We start from the raw sequence: 25,083 nt of genomic DNA, 5'->3' as shown, positions 1-25,083 counted from the left end.
AGCAGAGTGGGGGGGAAGAGTCCTAAGGATCAGGGCCAGTGCATTCCCCACCAGGGAGAGAAGATAAGGCAGGGCTGACCACAACCTCCATCGAAGAGTCAGACAACAGAGGGGAGGTCAGATCCGGCCAGTGTACCGGAAGAGGGAAGCAGTGACAGAAGTAGTGTAACGGTCAGGAGGAAGGTCACTGGGTTGGCGCGAGAGGCAAGTTCAAATGTACAGGAGCGCGGGACAGCAGAGAATGAGGATTGGGAACCGGGTCCTAAAGCCCGCCGGAGGGAGGGGGAGGAGCTAAGCAACTCAGCGTCGGAAGAGTCCAGAAAGGGCAATGCCCCAGCGGGCAGAAGGACCCAGAGGAGGAGAGAGCAGCGTAAAAGGTGGAGCCGGGCTAGGATCTTAAACTGGTGTCATAGGGGAGGAGACTCAGACGGTACTTCGCCGGTCTAGGCTTTAAGACGTAGAGCTGCGCGCTGCGGCTTTGAAATGGAAACTGAACCTCAGTAAAGACTTTTGTACATAACTACAGCCTAGCGTTGGTCCTCTGTGAGCTGGGACCTAGAGGCAGCTCTGACACCTGCCCTGTTCAGGTCTACTGTTTTCCATGAGAAGTATTATTTCCTTGTAGACTTGTTTAGGATTGCAACCTCAAATCTTGAAGATTTCTCTTTTCACTCCTGTTTGGATGAGTAGCTTTAGAGATAAAAAAAGGTTCAAGGTTCAAAGAGTATTACAAAAAAGGTTCAAGGTTCAAAGAGTATTACAACTGATCCAAGATTTTGGTCGGGTGGCGGGATTTAAACTAAATAAACAGAAAACTAAGGTGTTGGGGAAAAATCTGACAGATGCAGAGTCGGAACAGTTTCAGAGAGAAACAGAACTAACTGTGGTTAAAAAAGTAAAGTACCTAGGGGTAAACATAACAGCAAAAAATCTGAGTCTATTTAAGGATAACTACGAAAAATGTTGGTTTGAAATTAAGAGAGATTTGGATAGTTGGACAAAATTGAAGCTTTCTTTGTTAGGCCGAATTGCTGCTGTTAAGATGAATGTATTGCCAAAGATGTTGTTTTTGTTTCAAACATTGCAGATTGTGGATAAGACAGAGTGCTTCCGGAAGTGGCAGAGAGATATATCTAAATTTGTCTGGCAGGGCAAAAAGCCCAGAATTAAGTTTAAGATACTAACTGATGCGAAAGAAAGAGGGGGCTTTGCCCTGCCGGACCTAAAGTTGTACTATGAAGCCGCAGCCTTTTGCTGGCTAAAAGACTGGCTACTTCTTGAAGACACTGATGTATTGGATTTGGAAGGGTTTAACAATGCTTTTGGTTGGCATGCATACCTATGGTACGATAAGGTTAAGATCAATAAGGTCTTTAAGAACCATATTGTCAGGAAAGCAGTTTTTAATGTCTGGACAAAATACAAAGACTTATTGGAAAACAAAACTCCGAGGTGGCTTTCACCTCTGGAAGCTAAGGCCCGAAAAAGACCCAATATGGAGGCCAAATGGCCAAAATATTGGGAAATATTAGAAAAAGACGGAGACAATTGGAAATTGCAGAGTTTGGAGAAAATGAAGGATAAAGTGCGAGACTGGTTACAGTACGCTCAGATTAAAGAAGTTTTTAAAAATGACAAAAAGGTAGGGTTCCAGGTGGAGAAATCGAAGTTGGAAACAGAATTGTTAGAACCAAAAACTAAGGTATTATCAAGAATGTATAACTTGCTGTTGAAATGGAATACACAAGACGAAATGGTTAAATCGGTTATGATAAAGTGGGCTCAGGATATTGGGCATAATATCATGTTTGAGGACTGGGAAAGGTTGTGGACCACTGGGCTGAACTTCACTGCATGTAATGCTTTGAAGGAAAATGTAATGAAAATGATATATAGATGGTACATGACCCCAGTTAAACTTGCCAAAATATACCATTTGTCTGATAATAAATGTTGGAAATGTAAAGAACATGAAGGAACATTCTTTCACCTCTGGTGGACTTGCCCTAGAGTGAAGGCCTTCTGGGAAATGATATATAATGAGTTGAAAAAGGTATTTAAGTATACCTTCACTAAGAAACCAGAGGCCTTCCTTCTGGGCATTGTCGGCCAGAAGGTGTTAAAGAAGGACCGAACATTTTTTATGTATGCAACAACGGCAGCAAGGATACTTATCGCTAAGAGTTGGAAAACTCAAGATCTACCCACACTGGAAGAGTGGCAGATGCAGCTGATGGACTATATGCAACCGGCCGAGATGACTGGTAGAATTCGAGACCTGGGAGAAGAGAGGGTTGAAGAAGACTGGAAGAAATTCAAGATTTATCTACAAAAGTATTGTAATTTGGTCGAATGCTAAGAAGGATGCTAGATCATAAATAATTGCCTACCATTGAATTAGATATGAATTTGACGATAAGTGAGATTGAGGAAGATATAAAACTTTTGGAGATTAGATTAAACTAATTGAATAAGATTTAAGAATATAAATAAGATGATAAATTGCTGGAAAAAATTTACAATGATGTAAGTGGGAGTGGGAGACGTGAGGGAGTCCAAAGAAGTTTTGAAAAATGTGTTATGATACATGTTATATTGTTTATCATTTTTGCATTTTGTATTTAAAAAAAAAATCTCAATAAATATTGATAAAAAAAAAAAAACAAGTGCCTGGGGACAGCCTAGTGGCAGCTAGGGGTTTCTGTTTCGCCCTCCTCGAAATAGACTTCGGGCTGATTTGAGGGGCTCGTTAAGCGGCAGAAAAGTGATGAAGGAACCTCTTTGGGCATGTCTGATGAGGGCTATTGCTGTAGGTAGGAGAGCCAGTGTGGTGTAGTGGTTAAGAGCGGTAGTCTCGTAATCTGGGAAACCGGGTTCGCGTCTCCGCTCCTCCACATGCAGCTGCTGGGTTTCCTTGGGCTAGTCACACTTCTCTGAAGTCTCTCAGCCCCACTCACCTCACAGAGTGTTTGTTGTGGGGGAGGAAGGGAAAGGAGAATGTTAGCCGCTTTGAGACTCCTTAAAGGGAGTGAAAGGCGGGATATCAAATCCAAACTCTTCTTCTTCTTCTTCTTCTTCTTCTTCATCATGCCCTGCATGCAGGTTCAACCCTTGACATATCTAACTTAAAGGAGCAGGTAACAGATGATACCTTTTCCAAACATCTTGGAGAATGTCTCCTGCCGGCTTTGGGTATAACTTTGACAAACTTCACCACGCCCCGGCTCCGCCATGCATTTGCTGTCCTGTCCATATATGAAATCTCCTGCATGTCTAATATGGTTCCTACAGTAAGCCACTGTAATAAAAACATTTAGCAGCATGCAAACTCAAAATATGTCAGGTCCCAGGTGGTTTCAGAGAGCAAAGTCATTGTTAATGCTATAAGGAATCTTTCCTAAAACATAGAAATGCCTATTGGGGGCTATTCAGGATGTTTGTTTTTTGAAAGAAAAATCTGCATTAAAAATAATTAACCAGGAATTATGTGCTAAATGCTGAATTCTGTCAACTGATAGCATTTATGCATGCCAGGTTGTTGTTTTTTACATGTGTTTGCTCAGTTTGCATGTTCCAAAGAGCATCTCTTAAGTGTTTGCAGAATCTTTTGATTCGGCTTAGTTGATTCTGCTTAGTGGTGGTTGCTGCTGCCAGAGCTAAACGTGGAACCCCGTGTTTGCAGAATCTGGAGTATTTTAGTAATGTGCGAGAAGAAATGAAGATGGAGCAGTAAAACGGCCTGCCAGGGAGCAATGTGGGAAGAACAGAACTCCGCAGGCTGACACTGCTCCAGAATGCTGAAATCACTTTACACATGTTACGTAGATCTGCAACTATTTGCATCAAATCATGAGTTTGGGAAGGCACCTTTTTTTTTTTTTTTTTAAAGAAGAAGGTAAATGAAGATTCTTGGGAATTCCAAGTTCTGTGCCATATACACAGAATGAATGAATGAAATCATGAGGGACAGCAACTCTAGGCTTCAACTTTGAGCCTTGATAGTCAAGCTGACTCCCCCTTTCTGCTGAGGAAAAGACAGTGCTTTGTTTGATGTCCTATGGTGCTCAGGTGCAGGCTACTTGGAATGAAGAAGTCCCTGCTGCCCTCCTCAGTTCTGCTCTGCTCCGAGTTTCACGCACTCAGAACAGCAGCAAGGAATCTCACTGCTTTCCATGCATCTGCATGGCTCTACATACTGTCTGGGAAAGTCATTTCTCTCCTCCAAACTCAGGAGAAAGATGCCAATTTCTCCCCAACACTGTGCTCACCAGTGGCACATTGCACCTGTGGACTCTTGGGCTAGAGGAGGAGAAAGAGCGATAGATACAAATGAGCATGGCTGTTGAAAGGAGATGAACACCAGATTTGTTGGTGTTTATGTTTGGTTTAAATAAATAAATAAATAAGCTTTCACCACCACCCCATGACACATTGAAGCAAAAATAGAACAAGGCGGAACACATGGACGCACCCATCATCCCCACTACCATCAGCTAAGTATGAGCAATGCCGAACCCTTTATTTAAAAGCTGACGTTTCCCAACCCTCTCCTCCTACAGTTTCAACAGTTTTGATTTTTTTGGCCACTGCTGCGGTTTTCTGTTCTTATTTAGGTGGCCGGCATGGCAGGTGGTTTGTATTGCCATGATTGTTCTTCCTAGGGTCTGTCTTCTGGGTAGACCTCCTTCTTGCCCTCTGTCTCCAGCACAGGCATGATTGATTCCCAGAAATGCATTCCCTGAATGTCGGTAAGGTGCCAACAGCAGCTCATTCCCCTAAGGCATGGGTAGCCCGATGTTATTGGACCTCTGCTCCCATTATCCCTGATCAGCTGCTGTACTGGCTGGGGATGATAGGAGCTGGGGTCCCAACGTCTTCCAGAGGGCACCAAGTTGGCTATCACTGTCCTAAAGCACCCTGGGTACTTTCTGCTTGTTCTGAAGATGCTTCTTAACAAACAAGCTTGCCACCCTGCATCTGTCCAGTTCTCGACCCCCCCCCCCAAGTATTCTGATGCTTCTTACAATAGCTTTGCATTGCAATTTCTGGTACCGTTGAGGCTTGTCAGCTCCTAGTCTGCCATTTGCAGGTTTCTGCTTTTGCTTGTGGGTCTGCAAAAACGCATGGCTTTTCCTCTCTGGTCACCCATGAGTGTGACGAGAGATGAAAGTGGGTGGACCAGTAGATGTGACTCTTTTGTGCAGTAGGCTGCATTCCAGCCATCCAAAAGCCCGAAGTTTCTCTCTTATCTTTCATCCAGGTAAGCAAGAGACACAATCACAATTAAGTGTGCAGCTACATTCCAGCAAATCAAAGCCCTTGAGGAGGGTGCAGAGCAGAGCTGAGGATGGTGGGGCCTGTAGGGGGCATGACCTAGGGAGACTATTGAGGCCAGGGCCTGAGGCTTCCTACCTCTGTGCTAGAGGAATTCCAGTGCATATATGATAAAGGCCAGATCCTAATTTTCTAAATACTGAGGCAGTTGCCAGTGGAAAACATGCTCCTTACCCCAATTACTGTCTCACTGTCCAGAAATGCTCCAAAGCTGTACATATATATATATATATATATATATATATATATATATATATATATATATATATAATATTTGCATTTTCTTTTTTACATATACAGTGGTGCCTCGCAAGACGAAAAGAATCCGTTCCGCGAGTCTCTTCGTCTAGCAGTTTTTTCGTCTTGCGAAGCAAGCCCATTGACGGATTAGCGCTATTAGCGGTTTAGCGGCTTTTAGCGGCTTAGCGGCTTAGAAAAGGGGGGGGGGAAGGGGGAAAAACCTGCAGGAACTCGCAAGACATTTTCGTCTTGCGAAGCAAGCCCATAGGAAATTCGTTTTGCGAAGCACCTCCAAAACGGAAAACTCTTTCGTCTAGCGAGTTTTCCGTCTTGCGAGGCATTCGTCTTGCGGGGCACCACTGTACAAGCAAAATAAAAACATATATATGTAATCCCATTTGACTCCCCCCCCAAATTGTGGATCTTAATTTAACGATTTTTCCCTCTGCATCTCTTTCATAACTCTATTCTTATATATCCTTTATCATTCCATAGTTCAAATTTTTACTACATGTTTTCTGTCAGTCCTACCAATGTGTGTAACTGTTTACAATAGTTTTTCAAATAGGTTATAAATTTTCCCCATTCTTTATTAAAGACCGCCTCTTCCGGGTTTCTAATTCCTCCTGTAAGTTTTGCCATGTCAGCATAGTTAATCAATTTTATCTGCCACTTTTCCTTGGTTGGAGTTGTACCATCTTTCCATTTCTGGGCTAACAGAATCCACGCAGCCATGGTCGCGTACATGAATAGTTTCAACTGGTCCTTCGGGATCTCTGGACCTATAATACCTAAGAGAAAAGCTTCTGGTTTCTTAGGAAAAGTTGTTTTCAACATTTTTTTCCAATTCGTTATATACCGTTTCCCAGAAGTCCTTTATCATCTTACATGATCATCACATGTGGCAAAAAGTACCCTCTTTTTCTTTACATTTCCAGCATGTTTTAGACTTTGATTTATACATTTAGCTAATTAACTAGAAATTTGGAAGAAAATTAAAGACTATTTACAGAAACATTGTAAAATTAACAACTGTTAGAAGGATGTTGGAATAATATTATATGATTTTAGCAGGAATGATATAAAGGATTTGGGAATAATTGACTGTTAATTGGTGAAAGGAGGAAAAGTAAAGTTACATTATATTAAGATAATTTACAGGATTAAAATTTTAAAAGAGGGAAAGGATTTGCTGAAATGGATAATTGACCTGGAATACAAAAAAGGGAGGTGTGAGGAGGTCAAGGAAATAAGCTAATGAAAGATAAGTAATGAGGAGATTTGATATATTTTTCTTTGTGTTTTTGTTTTTGTTTAATGGATTTTATTTTTCTGGTTTTTTATATTGTGATGTGTTGTTTTGTTTTTGTTTAATGTGGTATTTTTACTTTTTCTTTCTGTAACCTTTAAAATTTTAATAAATAGTATTAAAAAACAAACAAACTAGTAGTTAAATACCAACAATACATTGTTTTCATATACCACATTTTTCTGTGTATAACACGCCCCTATGTATAAGACGCCCCCTATTTTTGGGGACTCCAAATTAAGAAAATGGGGGGAAATTGCCCAGAGTTGTTGAGCTTATTTTAGGGGGGATTGCCAAAAATCACTCATCAGGATCACACGTCTGTCAATAATTTATTCTTGGTTTCTTCCCCTTCTAGATAAATCTTGTAAGATCTTTCTGCCCTTCTTTAAAGCATCTTGTATTGCAGATCACTGGTATTGTTTGAAACAGAAATAACATTTTTGGTAGCAAATTCATTTTTATCACAGATATCCGCCCCATAAGTGACAAGTTCATCCCTCCCCAATTTCTAGGCTTTTCTTACTACCTAGAAGTAAGAAATGATAAACAAGCAGCACTGATGTTTATAGATGCAGAGAAGACCTTTGATAACATGTTATGGACTTTAATACAAAAACTTTAGAAAATATGAACTGTGGAGAGACATGCTTGAAAGCGATTGAGGCAATTTATTCTAACGAATATGCTATGCTGATAGTGAATAATGTCTTAACAGAAAAATTTAAGATAACTAAGGGGACAAGACAAGGCTGTCCCCTGTCCCAGTTATTGTTTATATTGGTTTTAGAGGTTCTGGCTAGAAGAATTAGAGCTGATGAAGAGATTAAAGGGAGAGCAGTGGAGCAGAGAGCATATAAACTTAAGGCATTTGCTGATGATATGGTGATATCTGTAGAGGAACCTATGGCCAGTGTACCAAGGGTTCTAGAACAAATATTTGAATTTGGAGAGGTAGCAGGTTTTAAACTTAACAAAAATAAGATGAAAATTATTGTAAAAAATATGAGCGACCAGATAAAAAAATGATCTACAATTATCGCAATCTCTTCCCAAAGTTTAATGTACAGTATATTTTAAACCTTGTGGTGTCAAAAGTGACCTTTGCAGTGGCCCACAAGGAACTTCCCCAATACCACACCTTGGAAACCATAATCATAACCTACATAAACAGTATCACAGAATCTGATGGTCATTGGTACCAAATGATATAAGGGTCCCTGGAAAATAAGAGAGCTGCTCTATTTATTTATTTATTGCATTTATATCCCACCTTTTTCTCAAGGAGCTGAAGGAGGTGTACATGATTCTCCCCCTCCTTGATTAATCCTCACAGCAACCCTGTGAGGTAGGTTAGGCTGAGAGAAGGTGACTGGCCCAAGACGACCCAGTGAGCTTCACAACTTTTCTCCTGACTTCTGAAGCACTTAATCTGCCAAAGCAATTTCAGTCCTGAAACTTGGTTAGAAACTAGACTGGAATGCGTAAAGAAACCTTGAGTCTAGACATGCCCAGAGTTACACAGCCACTGCCCACCTCTTTGCTAGCATAAAGGAAGGAGGATAACACTAGGTAACAGCTGGTAATATCTAAAGCGGGCTTCCTCATCCTCGGCCCTCCAGATGTTTTGAGACTACAATTCCCAGCATCCCTGACCACTGGTCCTGCTAGCTAGGGATCATGGAATTTGTAGACCAAAAACATCTGGAGGGCTGAGGTTGAGGAAGCCTGATCTAAAGTCTCAGAAGGTTTCCTCTTACTACTGTCCCGTTTAAAGGAGGATAATATGTTGTTGTTGTTTAGTTGTATCCGACTCTTCATGACCCCATGGACCAGAGCACGCCAGGCACTCCTGTCTTCCACTGCCTCCCGCAGCTTGGTCAAATTCATGTTTGTAGCTTCTAGAACACTGTTCAACCATCTCGTTTTGTTTCCCCTTCTCCTTGTGCCCTCAATCTTTCCCAACATCAGGGTCTTTTCCAGGGAGTCCTCTCTTCTCATGAGGTGGCCAAAGTATTGGAGCCTCAGCTTCAGGATCTGTCCTTCCAGTGAGCACTCAGGGCTGATTTCCTTAAGAATGGATACGTTTGATCATCTTGCAGTCCATGGGACTCTCAAGAGTCTCCTTCAGCACCATAATTCAAAAGCATCAATTCTTTGGCGATCAGCCTTCTTTATGGTCCAGCTCTCACTTCCGTACTGGGAAAACCATAGCTTCTCACTTCACTACTGGGAAAATCATAGCTTTAACTATATGGACCATAGCTTTAACTATACGGAGGATAATATATCCTTCCTTAAAAGGGGTCCTAGCATGTAATTATAAAGGGAACAAATAACAAGCCACACAGTTCTCTAAGCATCTTGTCTACAGGTTACCGTAGCTGAAAGTGATTCATGCAACAGCACTTAGCTGAGGGCCCAGATGTTTCAGTCACGGGACATAAAATCAAAGTGGAATCTTAAGCTGGAGCACATGCAAGCATTTTTTCTTTGCTAGGGTGCGCAGTTGTGCAGCCCTCACTGCAGGAAATATGTCTTTACATAGGCTCTAAGTAGGACTGCCAACTGTGTGTGTGTGTGTGTGTGTGTGTGTGTGTGTGTGTGTGTTGATCATGAGCCTTTTTAACGGATTGCATTTTCAAGGAAATGCGCATGCCATCAAAACCTCAGTACATATTGCTTTTAGATATACTAAAGAAAACGTAAGCAAAGTTGACAGTTTAATAACCAAAAGACATGGTGATCTTTAATACTGTGATTAAAGTAATCATACAAGAGCCAACAAGAACCCTAAAAAATAAATGTGTCTTTACACACTTGATAATCAGCCACACTGTGGCTACATTTCACCCTCATCAATTCATCAGCTGATTTAGTTGATTGCCAACTAAACCAAATAAATCAGGCAGCCCTAGCTGTCAACTACAGTTGGTTGAATTTGAGACTGGTCTTCCACCACTCTTGCCTTTGCAGACCTCACTGCTTCATCTCCCATAATCCTTCAGTAAAACTTGAGCTAAGACATGTCAGGGGGAACATGTCAGTTGACCAAGCCATTTCTCTACTCTAGAGAGAGTCTAGGCCTTTGGAAGAATAGCCTCTGGAAATTAACAGAATCCATCAGCTTCTTGGTGCAAACAATGCTAATATCTTCTTTCTCCTTGCTTCCTGCAGAAACTTGAAATCATTCTAATCCAAGCCTTTGAGCATGGTGAAAAATCCTAGATATAATAACGAATAAGCCAATGAGACTAAATAACTCTGAATTCTAATTTCAGAGGGACCACGCATGCCTGTCTTTTCCCCTGTGCGTAAGGAAATAATATTTTAGTGCCCTCTGTGGGGTTTTATAGGTCAGAACTAGCAACTAGATACATGTCTGAAAATCAACAGAAAGGCAGGACTGGCAGATGGTGAAGACCTGATGTGGGTGCCATGTGCTCCTGATTTGTCAGGAGGCAGACTGTTGTGTTCAACACTAACTGAAGCTTCTCAAAGTCATCCAGGCTTTAAAGAGTATTAGTCCGTTTATCCTCCTGAAATCCATTACACTTACCAGGAAAGAGAGAGAGGGAGTATTGTAAATCTGATAGCTTCTCCCTGCTTCTCTGTTCTATTTGTCCTCCAGCCCTTTTGGCTCCTGTAGTCTCTAGGCATTTTAGGAAGCTGGAATCAGCCAGGTTTGTTCTATGCTGCCATAACAACTGTCTCCATGGAAATGGAGCTCCAATGAGGGAACTTTTGCAAAGTCTGTTCCAGCACCCTCCTTATCCTTGCTCCATTTCAGAACCTATTTTAAAATTAAAACAAAATGTTGCCAGCCACCAGCAGACTTTTCTGTTCAAGTCCCCCAGTTTCTCCCATTTCTTTCTTTCTTTCTAAGCTGAAATTGCACTGCACGGGTCGGGCCTCATCCCTTAGCCTGGATGCCAGACAGGGCGATCTTGATGTACTTCCTCTGAGCTGAGCAGTGTGCTGGGCGAATCTATCAGACTGGATTTTACTGTTGCAAAGTAAGAGTAAGAGCTTGTTACTGCCCTGGGTTCCGCAGTAACATAATTGTGCAGTCACCTTCAGTTTCTTAACAGGATGGGCCCATTTTTCATCCCTAGTGATCAGCACAAGCCAATTAAGTCACCTGTTAGAGGGATTGATGCATGTGGATTGTCGATTAGAGGTCAATTTGGTGACCTGTTTTGGTAATCCTTGCATTTTGTGAATGCCTTATCAAAGCGGATTTATGTATTGCTATAATAGTAAGTCCTACGGTCCGTAAGTGGAGGCTGAGGGTGGAAAACTAGGGTTTCTTTTAGCTTTCCTTGGGAGCAGTGGCGTAGCGTGGGGGGTGGAGGGGCGGCCGGCCACACCAGGCGCAACATCTGGGGGTTAGGGTTAGGGGTAGGGTTAGGGGGCGCAAATCCACCGGTTAGGGGGCGCAAATTACTTGCCTTGCCCCGGGTGCTGACAACCCACGCTACGCCTCTGCTTGGGAGAGAAGGCAAAGACTTGGCTGCCGAAGGAACAATTGGGAGTCCTAAAGGACGCTCCCAGTTATTATTTGGCAAGTGAGGCTTGCTGTTGGCACTGATCATCGATGACAGCAAGCCCCGATAGGTGCAAGTGGATCCCTGCTCCAAACAAGTTTTCCTGATAGCACTGATTGGCTCTTACAGCAAGCGCTATTGGGTTACTGATGTCATGGTGTCATTAGATGGGTGGCCCTGTTGTAGCCTATTGCTGCTACAAGGGAGAAACTGCTGGAACCACAAAGGACAAGCTTCCCCACCTGCCTTGCCCCACTGCCCTGCCTGGGAGCCTTATTAAAAGAAAGTGCTGCTTATATTATCCCTCTTGCTTGCTCAACATTTTTCTGGGGGGATGCTCTTCGTTTTTTTGGAAGGAACAAGAATGCATTTGGATGTTTATATTTGGCTTTTGAAATGTTAAGGTTTTGTTTTGAATGTGTATCATTTATATTGTTTGCATTCTGAAGAAGTGTGCATGCACACGAAAGTTCACACCAAGAACAAATTTAGTTGATCTCTAAAGCAGTGGCGTAGCGTGGGTTGTCAGCACCCGGGGCAAGGCAAGTAAGTTGCGCCCCCTAACCCATGGATTTGTGCCCCCTAACCCGTGGATTTGCGCCCCCTAACCCTAACCCCCAGATGTTGCGCCCGGTGCGGCCGGCCCCCCCTGCACCCCCACGCTACGCCACTGCTCTAAGGTGCTACTGGACAATTTAATTTTTTAAAAAAAATATATTTCTACTGCGTCAGACCAACACGGCTACCCACCTGAATTGTTTGCAGGTACATTTCTTTGTAATCTGCCTTGGGGGCCTTTCTTGGGGTCAATAGGCAGCATATAAATACATTGCAATGAAAAAGTATAATTTGAAAACTGTTAGCCCTATCATGGAAAGTGTGAATCCGATCCAAGTAACCAAAGCGAATGGAGCGCCAAGGAAAATTTGGTCATGGCTATTGTCTGAGCATATAAATTAACTCAGCAATTCAGTATCTGAGAGGCCTCTCTTCTCCCCCCAGCCCACCACTTAATCATCTCTCCTAAACTACAAGGTCCCAAAATCTTTAGGGAAGATGATTTAACTCTGATCATTTTAGCTGCCCTTTTCAAGCTGAAATATCTTTTTTGAGATGGGGATAACCAGAATTGTACACAGTATTCTAGCTAGGCCTGCACTGCAATGGCAAGGTGCATGATGTTATTTCTGCTCCTTTCCTAATAATTCCTTACACTGATTCTGCCCTTTTCACTGGTGCAGCACAGTGAGTTGACATTTTTAGCGAACTTTCCACTATGACAAAGAACGTTCCTGGATATTCAGAGCCAATTACACATTGTCTGTAGAAAGGTAAAATTAGGGTGCTGTACTTCCAGCTGCCATTCTGTTGCCTAGTCACCCAGTTTGGACTCTTTTGGAGGTTTTACCATCTGCTTGAGTTTCTACCATCCAGAATTTGATGTTTCCTGCAACTTGACTACGTTGCTGTTCAGTCATATCATTTTAAGGGCAAGCAGTGCCCAAACATTTCCCTGGCCTGCTGCAAACTTTTAATGTTTGTTCTTCTAAAGTTAGAGGATTGATTGGTGCTCATGAGTTTCTTCTTTCTTAAATACTTTGAGCTTCAAGCTCCCTGATTCATATTTATAGTCCCCTAGTTTGTCTTGTATTTCTTGTGTCAACAAGAGTTTGTTATTTTTGTAGAAGTCTGGTAGGCAATATACGCCTTTGGCTTGCCAAGTTTTGTGCTGTGTGATGGAATAGTGGGGGGTGAACCTGGGGAGGGGGGATAATAGGGTTGTGGGGGCAGTTTGCCTATTTTTCCTTCCATGCTTTAAGAACGGACTGTGTGAACCTGTTTAGTGTTATGGAGGTGTTCCTTGGGTATACCTTTGTTTTGACCTGTGGGAGCACTTTGGGAGGTGGAGCAGGGCGAGAAGAGAGGCTTGTTCTGTGAAAACTGAGATTGCTTCTATATCCTGGAACTGCATGATACCAGGCCAAGGAGTGTGTGCACCTACTTTCCAGTGACTTGGAAAGGGCAGCACCGAGTGCCGGCCATGCCATTCCGATCTTCTGTCGCAATGGCTCATGTGTCACCCTGTTCAGCAAACTCAAATAGTAGAAGTAAATCCAGTTGTCATAAAAAAGTAATAAATTGTGTAAAGTTAGTGCTGCCTGCCTATTTCCCTCCCCCCCAGAGTTCACTGTCCTCCATTGTCCTGGCCCTGTTTTTTAAGCATTTGCCTCTTGTTGTTTTTCCACATTACCATGACTGACCGCAGCTGTCCTTTGGCTTAGTCTATTTTTAACCTTTTTCTTTTGTCTGGAGGCTACCCAAAGCTAGACAGAATTGAGTGGGGAGGGGGGCATTTAGTGTGATTGAGTCCCATGATGTGAAATGCAAACTCTCTCCCTCCCCCCCAGCCCCCCCCCCACAACATTGGCAATGCTTTACTTTCTGGCACTGGAGGCAACTAAAGGGTGACTTGCTAGTCTTAACTCTCTGGAGAAGCCACTCGGGCCATTTTAATACAAATGTTATTAGTGGCACAACAGCTGGCACTCCTCAGTTTAACCTAGCAGATTTGTCATCCTTATGGATTAGCATGATGGAAAATGCAAGGTAAATATTGGGGGAGGGGCTGGGGGTCGGGAGAGGAAAAGTTTTTTCATGCTGTTTTCCCTGTTATCTAATAGAGGTAAAGGCAAAAGGTAAAGGATCCCAGGATGGTTAAGTCCAGTCAGATTCAACTATGAGGTGTGGCGATCATCTCTGCTTTCAGGCCAATGGAGCTGACGTTTGTCTGCAGACAGCATTTCTAGGTCATGTGGCCAGCATGACTAAACCAATTCTGACGCAATGGGACACTGTGACTAGTGCCAGAGCACATGGAAATGCTGTTTACCTTCCCGCTGCAGTGGTACCTATTTATCTACTCAGAGTGGTATGCTTTCAAACTGCTAGGTTGGCAGGAGCTGGGACAGAGCAACAGGAACTTACCCCGTCACATGGATTTGAACTGCCGACCTTGCGATCAGCAAGCCCAAGAGACCACAGCACCACCCACACCCTATCGGAGTGAGAAGGATATCCTAGGGTTGATATAAAGACATGTGGACTTGTCCACTGAGGCTCCTGGAGCTCTCCTTGGGTGCATAAGAGTAGACCTTAACACTTGTCCCTGTTTTTGTTTGCTTGCTTTTCTTTGGTCTTTGACTCTTCTTCCGTTCATCCATTTTAATAGCCAGCTTCTTACTTTCTTCTCCCAGGAAACAGGAGCAGTTCCAGGCAAATCCTGACAGTTACAATGGAGCAGTGCGGGAGAATTATGCCTGGTCCCAAGACTACAGTGATCTGGAGATTAAAGTCCCAGTGCCCAAGCACATTCTGAAAGGCAAGCAGGTAATAATAATGAGGAACGGGGTTGTTGGGTGGTCCACTGTGGGTGAGAATCTCTCCCACTATCTTGCCTGCATGGGACAGAGATGCTGGTCTGGGTCAGTACAAGCGTACTTTATGCTGTAGTTGTCTCTAGCTGTCCACCAGAGGGCCACACCAAATTGCCTTTCGACTGCAGCAGAATGCAGGCATGTAGCTGAGAGGCCTGTAGAAAACAGCTGTTAGCAGGGCGCTCCTTATTCTGCATGTTCTCCTCCATACTTAACCAAACACTTCAGAGCTCTGCTTCTGATCTATCAGCAGAACGTTTTGCACATTTCTTGCTCCCCGCCCCCCGCAAAAAATCTCTGCATAGTTATGCAAAATAGACCTGTACCTAAACAAATTTAGATATCCAAAAGAAAAGAAGGGTCTATTCCTCAGTGGTAGAACAAATGGCAACCCCTGGCGTCACCAGTTAGCAGAATCCTTTGCCTGACACCCAGGAGAGCGCGACTGCCAGCTAGCATTGGCAGTAGTGTGTGGATGTTGCTGGACAGAATAGGAAAGCCCTAGTCTGCAGTTTGCAGTAGTCTTAAAATTAAATCAGGGAGACCACCTTCATGACCACCTGCAATTTTTGTCTGCACCCATAAATATTACATTTGAATTGCCTTGGGACAACTACCCAAGGTCCCCCCCCCTTTTTTTGTTTTTGTTTCTGGCTTGTTTACTCAGATTCATCCCTCCTTCAATGTGTAAAGTGAATTGAAAGTCACTGTCCTGTGGCCAGGTCCTGATTCGCTTCTTTTATCTAAGGAAAAATGACTGCAGGATTATCATCTCCGCTGGCTGGCTGTCAGATCCCTATAAAACCACAGTGAAAGAGCCCAACTTGATCAGCAAAGTTTACCTTTTGCATGATTATCACCTCAGTGTTGTTGATCTAAGATATCAAACCATTATTGTGTAAACAGCCTCATTGATGTTGAGATGGTTTTTCCTGGGGGATGTTATTTCCCAGGATTCCTTTTCTGCTGTGTTCCCTGGGACTCATGCCTTGTGGAGTGTGAAGTATTTTTAATTGTTGCTTGCTGGAGAATCTTCTGATTCTGCAAGCAAAGACTGTTTGCAGGGTGCGTGCAGATAGAGACAGTATCTGCTGCTGAAGCACGTAGCAAATGCAGGCATATATTTTTTCTCCATGTGGTTTCCTTGGTCTAAGCATGCTTCGCTATCCAACTTTCTCCTTGGACGACAGGCCAGCATCAATAAACCTCATGTGATCAGTTTGCTGTGGAGAAGCCCAACGTGTTTATGTTAAGCCTGATGGTTGCAGAAAAGAAAACTAACTTTGCTTCACAGGTTCCTCTTTCCTCCCCGTTCATTTAGTAGCTTGTAACATTAAGGGCTCCCAGGTGGTGACGGTGGAAATTCCGCATCCTTTTAATTCTCATTCTGTCTCTCTCTCTCTCTCTCTCTCTCTCTCTCTCTCTCTCTCTCTCTCTCTCTCTCTGCCTCAGCACACAGGCACACACACACACACACACACAATATTTTTTCCCCTGGACAGAAGAATGATGTAATTTATTTTGTCAGTCTGAGAGAGGCATATCTCTACTGCAGCCCCATTATTGAGGGGGAGGTTGAAGAGACGTACACAGACGGACTTACTGACTGAAGTGGTTAGAGTGAGGGCTTATTTTCACTTCCTGCTATCAGAGAAGCTGTTAAAAGAAGGGAGGGGAGGAGTGATATTTTGTGTGTGCGTGTGTTTTTCCATCTGGAAAAAAAGGCTTGTTTTTCTTCCCCTCGGTTTATTCAGGGCAGCTGAATTGAGCAGACTTAGTTTTGTACATCAGCTTCAACCTACACAGCTCTTTGTCATGTCAGAATAGCCCTGTTGTTGCAGGAGCATTAATTGACATTGACAGTACAGACCTAGGGGTAAGAGTTGATAGCACACTTAACGGTAACTGGGCAGCTAGTTGAGGAAGCTCAAAATGCAATTTATTTATCATCTTTACGACAAAGCAAAATTTCAGAATGTCGGCCTAGATATTGAAGCGTAGCAGGGGGTGCAATAAAACACAAACTTCCCTTCCTGCTGTGAACTTGCCATGCTCATGGCTAGTTTATTTGCATTTTCCTCTGTTTAAATCCTTGCGTGGGATCAATCTGCAGTATTCTTTTTTCTCTCCCAACCTCCTGTTCTTGCATGACATTAAATACAAACACATTGGGCGTGTTCACATGGTACACTAAACCATGATTCTGTTGTATGTGCACGAGCAATAGCAAGCATCAGTCTTGTGTTCCCTTCCTTCCCCGCTCCTTTGGAGTTGCCGCAAGGAGGGAATTGAAAATTTTATTTCTGCTTTTCACTGCCTATGGTTGCTCATTTATATCCAAACCTGGACAAACTGTGATTAGCGTTAACTATGGTTTGGGGAAGCAAAACCATACATCACACTGTAGTTAATGATCCTGGCTAGTTTCCTAAACCATATTTATCACAAACCACAGTTCTCAGGACCTAATGAATAAATTAGCTGAAAGCAGAAGCAAAAGTTTCCAATCTCCTTGCAGTTCAGCGGGTGGAGGATAACAGAAGGGGGAGTGCATGAACCCAGTACCCATTCATATAACACTAAACTGTGGCTTAGCATTGTGTGTGAACCAAGACATCTTATTATTCGCTGAAAAACATAGGGAGGAGCCCCCCGGGGTTAGATTGATCTACACCAGGATAACGTTTCTCACAATGGCCAGCTGGATGCTTACACACTCCGCTGTTTGTCCCTCATCTGGTGTCAGACTGTCTCTGAATATGTAGGCTTTATTAAGCTGTCCTTGCCAATAGCTCTTGATAGGGCCTGTCCGCTATAAATTTGCATTTAAAGCAATGGAAGCCATTGACCACGGTCATATTTTGTGGCAGAAAACTCCATAAATTACTTATGCATTGTATGAAGAATGATTTTCTTTAAAGAGCCCAGAGGGACCTCGGCAGGAACGACGAGGGTTCAGTTAGCTTGGAGAAAAGGGGACAGCAATAAATCATAGAGAGCTTGTGGTTCTATTTTTCACCCTTAGTCCTTTTTTATTTTATTTTAATGAGCAGCCTAGCATGAGCAGTGAGTACGCTTACTGTCCCTGAAAGCCACAGTTTGATAACTGATGTAGTCACTTCATGTTATTTTCAATCTCATTTTATTTTGTGTTCCTGAATATGAATCCATCTGCCATACAGCAACCCAGTTTCACTGAAGGAAGGCTAATCTTTGTAATCAGAAAACAGAACTAGCTTAGCACTGTTCTTTTTATTAATATACAAACCTAAATTGATTGAACATGCTTTTATTTCAATCATTGTTGGCCCTTTGATTTGTTGTTTTTAATGCTATGTTTACCTTATATAAGGTAAACATAGCATTAAAAACAACAAATCAAAGGGCCAACAATGATTGAAATAAAAGCATGTTCAATCAGGTGGCGCTGTGGGTTAAAGCCTCAGCGCCTAGGGCTTGCCGATCGAAAGGTCGGCGGTTCGAATCCCTGCGGCGGGGTGCGCTCCCGCTGCTGGGTCCCAGCGCCTGCCAACCTAGCAGTTCGAAAGCACCTCCGGGTGCAAGTAGATAAATAGGGACCGCTTACCAGCGGGAAGGTGAACGGCGTTTCCGTGTGCGGCTCTGGCTCTGGCTCTGGCTCTGGCTCTGGCCAGAGCAGCGATGTCACGCTGGCCACGTGACCCGGAAGTGTCTCCGGACAGCGCTGGCCCCTGGCCTCTTAAGTGAGATGGGCGCACAACCCCAGAGTCTGTCAAGACTGGCCCGTACGGGCAGGGGTACCTTTACCTTTACCTTTTTACCTTATATAAAGTGCAACAGAACAAAAAGAACAGGGAATGGGGTTTCCTTTGTTATTTTAACCCTATCCTGTCATCTCTGAAGCATTCACTGAAAGCTTGAAAGTAGAAGAAAATAGTTCTCTTGCTTACAACACACACACACTTCTCATTTTGGGGAGAGTATTTTGTTGACTGGTTTCTATGCTTTCAGTAGGCGTTTGTGGGTACATTTCTGTGAAAAGCAATTGAGGTTGAAAGCCAAGTCAGTGTTGGGTTTAATTTCTGAGCTCTCGAAGGCCTGTGACATTCTCTTAACTGAAGCTTCAACATCTGATTCTACATTTTGAAAATGCACTGCCTCCTGCACAGCTACAGCACATCTTCAAATGTTTCGTACTTGTGGGTTTCAACTGGAGTGATGACTATAGCTGAACCAAAATCTCAAGTTTTTAGTCTTTGTTCTGCTTTTTTGAAACACAATAGGGTTTGCTTCCCTCCTCCAGATGTGCACTGTGAATGGCATTCATTTGTGAGGGGGCTAGAAAGGACTATAACTGCGTTCTCCTTCCCCCTGTGTGCCTGCTCAGCACTTAATTGCCCAGCTGAAGAAATGCTGTTACAACTATTGAGCTCTGTGTGTGTCAAATCTGCACCCTTTTTTAATCCTTTTCACTGTCAAGGTTAATTTGTTGGAGCCCTGGGCTCTTCATTTTCATAGTATACATAGTCTCAGTAGTGCACGAGAAAGTGTAAATCATAGCATAATAGCAGTGTGTCCTGTTTATAACACTTTTATAAGTCCACTATTGCTGTTTGGTGATAAATGAAGCAAGGAACTTTATTTTGATTGTGAAAACCTGGCCTGCAACAACAGTGTCACGCACAGCATACAAGCAAGGTGTGTAGTCTGTCCAGTCCAGTGATCAAAATTCTTTGTGACCAGCCAATCTGATGAAAAGGCTATGTTATTTGGTCCAATACAGTTGCAGGGTTGTGCATATTCTATGCATATACAAAAGGTTTAGTCCTTACTAGGTCAGCAGAAGAACTGTGGTCACTGGAAGGTAAAGTTTCATAAGGTGGGGTTCTGCTAAACAGAACTTCATGTGGTCAGAGTGGGGCTTCATTGCTGCTGCTGCTTCATTCTGCATAAGTAATGGTCCTCCAATATTTTCAACTGTCTTTCTGGAAGGAACTATGCTCATGACAGTGCCAATAAAGTGAAAATTGGGTCCCAAAAGCAAAGCACATTACAGTATAATGATAAATTCTGCCCTATAGCTCATTTTCTTTTCATCATCTTTTCCTCCTCCCATTTCCCCAGGGCTTTCTTCTAAGATTATCCTCATGACTTATGTTTTGGTTTTTTGTTAGTGCTTCTTTTAATACTACATTTTCTAAAAATAGACTAAATTGTTGCAAGATAAGCAGCTCCTTCTGACATTCCTTTGCAGGCACACACAACCCTTTTTAGTATACATATTTCTTCTAAGTTCTGGATTAGTAACCTACTTTTCCATTCCTGGCTTGCTGCACAAGGTATTCATCTCTTCTAAGACTCGATAGTCTGCTCTAGACAATTATCTCTCAAAAGTGTCCCGTTTTATTTTTAGTTCTTTCCATCTTTCAAATGCAGTTGCGACACAGTTACTTACTGAAGCAGTCTCCATCTCTGTTTACTTCTTACTCTGAGAAGATGAGTCGCCAAAAGTTACCTAAACAATGACAGCACATGAACATTTCAAGTGAGATCCAAACTCTGAATAAAGTAGTCAAAAACATGCAAGCATATCTATTGCAAACTTTCATGCTTTTAAGGACTTTGATTTTTAGGGGGGTGGGTAAGGTTTATTAGTTTTCAATATGAAGACCATATATGAGAGTCCTTTTCTTTCCTCACCACACATCACCATGTTTCCAAATATAGGACTAGGAAGACTGAATATGCAGCAGTACTATATTGCCCTTGCCTCCCTTGACAAGCGGCAAGTCACCTGCCCCACATATCTTGGATTTGCCATATGACGGTCTCCGCTGTTCGTCATGACAATTGTACACAATCATGGTACTGATCATAGAACCTCCGGACCCGATGTCTGTATCAGTGAAAGAAAGCCTTGCAGGCTTTCCCCCATAATTTACACTCTGTTTTGTTTGTTGTTAACTGAAGGAATTCCACTAGGATATGTTAAAGAGTTATTTTAATGTACAGTGGTGCCCCGCAAGACGAACGCCTCGCAAGACGGAAAACTCGCTAGACGAAAGAGTTTTCCGTTTCGCAGGTGCTTCGCAAAACGAATTTCCTATGGGCTTGCTTCGCAAGATGAAAATGTCTTGCGAGTTCCTGCGGGGTTTTTTCCTTTTTCTAAGCCGCTAAGCTGCTTATCCGCTTATCCGATAAGCCGCTAAAAGCCGCTAAACCGCTAATAGCGCTAATCCGCTAAGCCGTCAATGGGCTTGCTTCGCAAGACGAAAAAACTGCTAGACGAAGAGACTCGCGGAACGGATTCTTTTCGTCTTGCGAGGCACCACTGTATAGATATTATTTTTGTCTCGATCCCTTAGAATGATTAGGGTTACTTTAGAAAGCCTCTATACCTTGGAATAATGGCGGAAATGACAGCTTAATTATAGTTTTCCTTATCTGAGAGGGTCTTCTTAGTCCTGGTCTCTCACTATGCCATCATTGTTCTTTTTAAAACAAAACCTGTGCTTTGTTTTGTGTTTTTAAGTGGCCCTGGGCCCTTTATAGTAAAAACTAAAGGCAAGATAACAAACGATAAGAGATATTTTAAGTTACTCACTGTAAACCTCTGGGATTGGGGTGATGCTGTGGTCTAAACCACAGAGCCTAGGGCTTGCCGATCAGAAGTTCAGCATTTGAATCCCCTCGATTCGAACAGGGGTGAGCTCCTGTTGCTCGGTCCCAGCTCCTGCCAGCCTAGCAGTTCAAAAGCACGTCAGAGTCCAAGTAGATAAATAGGTACCGCTCTGGCGGGAAAGTAAACGGCTTTTCTGTGCGCTGCTCTGGTTCGCCAGAAGCAGCTTAGTCATGCTGGCCACATGACCTGGAAGTTGTCTGTGGACAAACACCGGCTCCCTCAGCCTATAGATCAAGATGAGTGCTGCAACCCCAGAGTCGTCTGTGACTGGACCTAACGGTCATGGGTACTTTTACTGTAAACCTCATTATTTGTCCCACATTGTAATTCCATTCAGGTCCTCTGGAAGGAGCAACAAAGGGTGAAATTACCTTTCTAATTTTCTTCTCTATTGTTTTTCCTCCCCCCAGGTTTCTGTGAACATCGGTAGTAGTTCAATTTGCGTGGCTGTGGTGGAGGGAAGTGGGTCCCGTGTGCTCATGGAAGGCACCCTCACTCACAAGATCAACACAGAGAACTCTGTCTGGAGTCTGGAACCAGGAAAGTGTATCCTCGTAAGCACAACTTCTCCTTTTCACTGTGCATGTGTGTTCTCGGTACATGTCTGCTTCTCCCTTGAAAGTCTCTGAACTTTAGTTGGTTCTGGGTTGATTTGGGAATGCCAAGAGTTCTTCTTGAAGGCTGGAACAGAGACATTGCTTCCTTAGCTCTGCTACAGAGCTACCAAATTAGCTACACCAGAAGATCACTCCATCCACTTACTATTTTGCATGTGCTGTCCTGCTTTTCTTGCATGGACATCAGTACAGTGATCGGGCCCCAATCTGTTTAACTTGAGGTTTGCTGTTGCTCTAACTTTAGGCTGTATGCTTCCTTCTGCTTCTTACTTCAGCCCTTAGTCTCCACTTGACCTTATTGTTACTTCCTATCTTTACTTTCATCTCCCTTTAAAGCCCATGAAGTTCATTGGGGAACCTCAGGTGGGGGATCTGTGTCTGCTACCCTGAGCTACTAGGAGAAATGGTGGGGTCAAAATACAGTAAGCAATAACATAAAACCTCCTGGTTTAGTGCACAGATGGTCAGAAATAGGGGAGGATCAGAACGGATATTTTTTGTTTGCGGTACACAGAAACGTATCTCCTTGGGCTTAGGTAAGCCTTGCTATGTAGGAAGCTGCACGATCCCAACTGAGACCACTGGTCTCTCTTGTTCAGCATTGTCTTACACAACTCTCTAAGGTTTCATATAGGAATCTTTCCAGTCCTGTCTGGAGGTGCCATTGATTGGAACTGGGATCTTCTCCATGCAAACCTTGGTTACAAGGTTTTCCTACAGGACAGTTTTTTAGCCCATATTTGCAACAATTGCTCTAGGCTTGTGGCTTCCACATAAAACCTGAGCCCATGGCAGTTTCTTATATATTAAAATGCAGCACCATCCTTGTTTGTGTTACAGAGTAAAAAAAAAGGCAGATCCCTGCCTTTAGGAGCTTACAATTTAAACTTGAATACATGGAAGGCTACAAAGAAAGATTTGACACCAAACAGATGAAGAACATACTTTCAATTCCATGTCCTTGGGCTTAGTTTCAGTAGGTGATGAGAACCAAGGGGAGAACTAGGAGGGATTTGAAGCAGGAGAGAGATGGGGGTGCCAACAAGAAGGTGTTGTGGGAGGTGAAGGTGGCGAGGAAGAAAGAGCTGAGGCATTTTTTGGTTCAGCCTCCCTTGGGTCTGGGATTTCTTCTAAACTCTAGTGCAGTGTCTTGATTGTGTGCTCCTAAACATCAGAGGAGGGACGTGGGAGGTGCTGTGGGTTAAACCACAGAGCCTAGGACTTGCCGATCAGAAGGTCGGCGGTTCGAATCCCCACGACGGGGTGAGCTCCTATTGCTCGGTCCTGGCTCCTGCCCCCTTAGCAGTTCGAAAACTCATCAAAGTGCAAGTAGGTACCGCTCCAGCAGGAAGGTAAATAGCGTTTCCGTGCGCTGCTCTGGTTCGCCAGAAGCGGCTTAGTCATGTTGGCCACATGACCCTGAAGCTGTATGCCGGCTCCCTCGGCCAATAAAGCGAGATGAGCACCGCAACCCCAGAGTCGACCACGACTGGACCTAATGGTCAGGGGTCCCTTTACCTTTACCCTTAAACATCAGAGAATAAAATGGTGGGCTTTGGGGGGGGGCAGCGTTGCAGGTATCTACTGAAAATTTTGCAGAAGAAAAAAAATTGCATGGCTCAGCTAAGTTAAGAAATTTGGGTATAATGAGTGATAGTTGGTGCTAATGACAGGTGCTGCAGCAATCCTGATCTGCTGCTGCAAGCTCTTTTTTGTTTTTTGTTTTTTATAAAATTTTTATTAGGTTTTCACATTTTATAAAACAAAAACAAAAACAAAACATATATATTTTTAAACTCTTATTTTCATTACCCCCTTTCCCTGACTTCCCCCACCCCCTCTTCATACATCCCAATTCCAAAAATTAGTTCAGCAAGTTCTTATCTCCCATCTTTAACATATTATTGTTATTTTTAAACTTAATCCTTTTTACTTATCCAAATTTAATTTATCCAATTCTCTTTTAAACATGAAATCTTTTTTTTTCTAAGGTCGACCTAATTACCCTTCCACGAATTTCTCCCTTTGTATTTTTGTTAATTATATGTCATAATGGCCAAATACAAAAATCATAAAATTTTGAAATTCTGTTCTCCCCTCCCTCCCTACCCCAGTTTCCATCCCTTCCCAAGCAATTATCCTAGCCCGGATTCCTCACATCAGAGGCCTTCAAGTCTCTGTCAGTCTCTCTCTGCCGATTTTGTTGGTAGCCCTTTTTGTTGGTCCTCAGGTCTCGAAGGAATTCTATCTCAGTCACATCATATTTTCTTCCATCCAAGATACTTAATAGCAGTTGCTGCAAAAAGTCAGTTGATCTCCCATACTCAAGGAGGAAGTCCCAATCATATTTCTTTACTCTTTTGAATTCCAATATTCCAAGTGCTCCCGGGACTTCCTCCTTCATCTTTCTCATCTTTCGCAGATTTGTAATCCAAAGATCTTCTTCTTTATTTCCTGACAATATGGGCTTCTGATTGATATTTTCCTGCACTTTTTCCATTCCTTCTTTTCTCTCCACCGGTTCCAAAAAAGTTTTTTCTGGTTCAGCTGCAGATTCCTTATCAGGCAAATCCTTTATGCATTCAGCAGAGTCGTTTGTTTTGGAATTCAAGGTCATAAGTTCTTTGTTCATAGCCGTACTCTGCTCTTGCAGGATTCCCACGAGAAAAAACATTCTTTCTATCTCTACCAGTAATTTTCCCTCTGCAGCCATTGTAATGTCCCTAGTTCCCCCTAGGGGGGTTACAGTTGCTTGATAGTCCTTTTCCAACAGCCCGTTACTTTGTTGTTTATGACTACGTTGTTTCCAGCCACCTCAGTTCAAAAGCAACACTTTTAGTTCAGAAAGTTATTAAATAACAAAGTTCTTAAATTTTAGCTGCCCGTTTGACAGCTCCTTTGACAGCTGTCAAACTCCTTGTTCTTTTTCCTCCGGCTCACA

At 43.0% G+C, this 25,083-nt stretch overlaps 1 protein-coding gene across 1 annotated transcript in view; it reads left to right on the top strand.

Moving 5' to 3' along the window:
* Positions 1-25,083, top strand: part of NUDCD3 (NudC domain containing 3) — a 68,129-nt gene that overhangs the window by 24,504 nt on the left and 18,542 nt on the right. Inside the window, exons 3-4 of the mRNA XM_079955205.1 lie at positions 14,685-14,817; positions 21,936-22,079. Coding sequence (XP_079811331.1) covers positions 14,685-14,817; positions 21,936-22,079 — 277 coding nt within the window. The remainder of the gene's footprint in view (positions 1-14,684; positions 14,818-21,935; positions 22,080-25,083) is intronic.

The sequence above is a fragment of the Podarcis cretensis genome, assembly GCF_951804945.1.
Source record: "Podarcis cretensis genome assembly, chromosome: 15".
NCBI lineage: Eukaryota > Metazoa > Chordata > Lepidosauria > Squamata > Lacertidae > Podarcis > Podarcis cretensis.
Note: the sequence above shows the minus strand (reverse complement) of the source record. Positions and strands in the feature narration are given on the sequence as shown.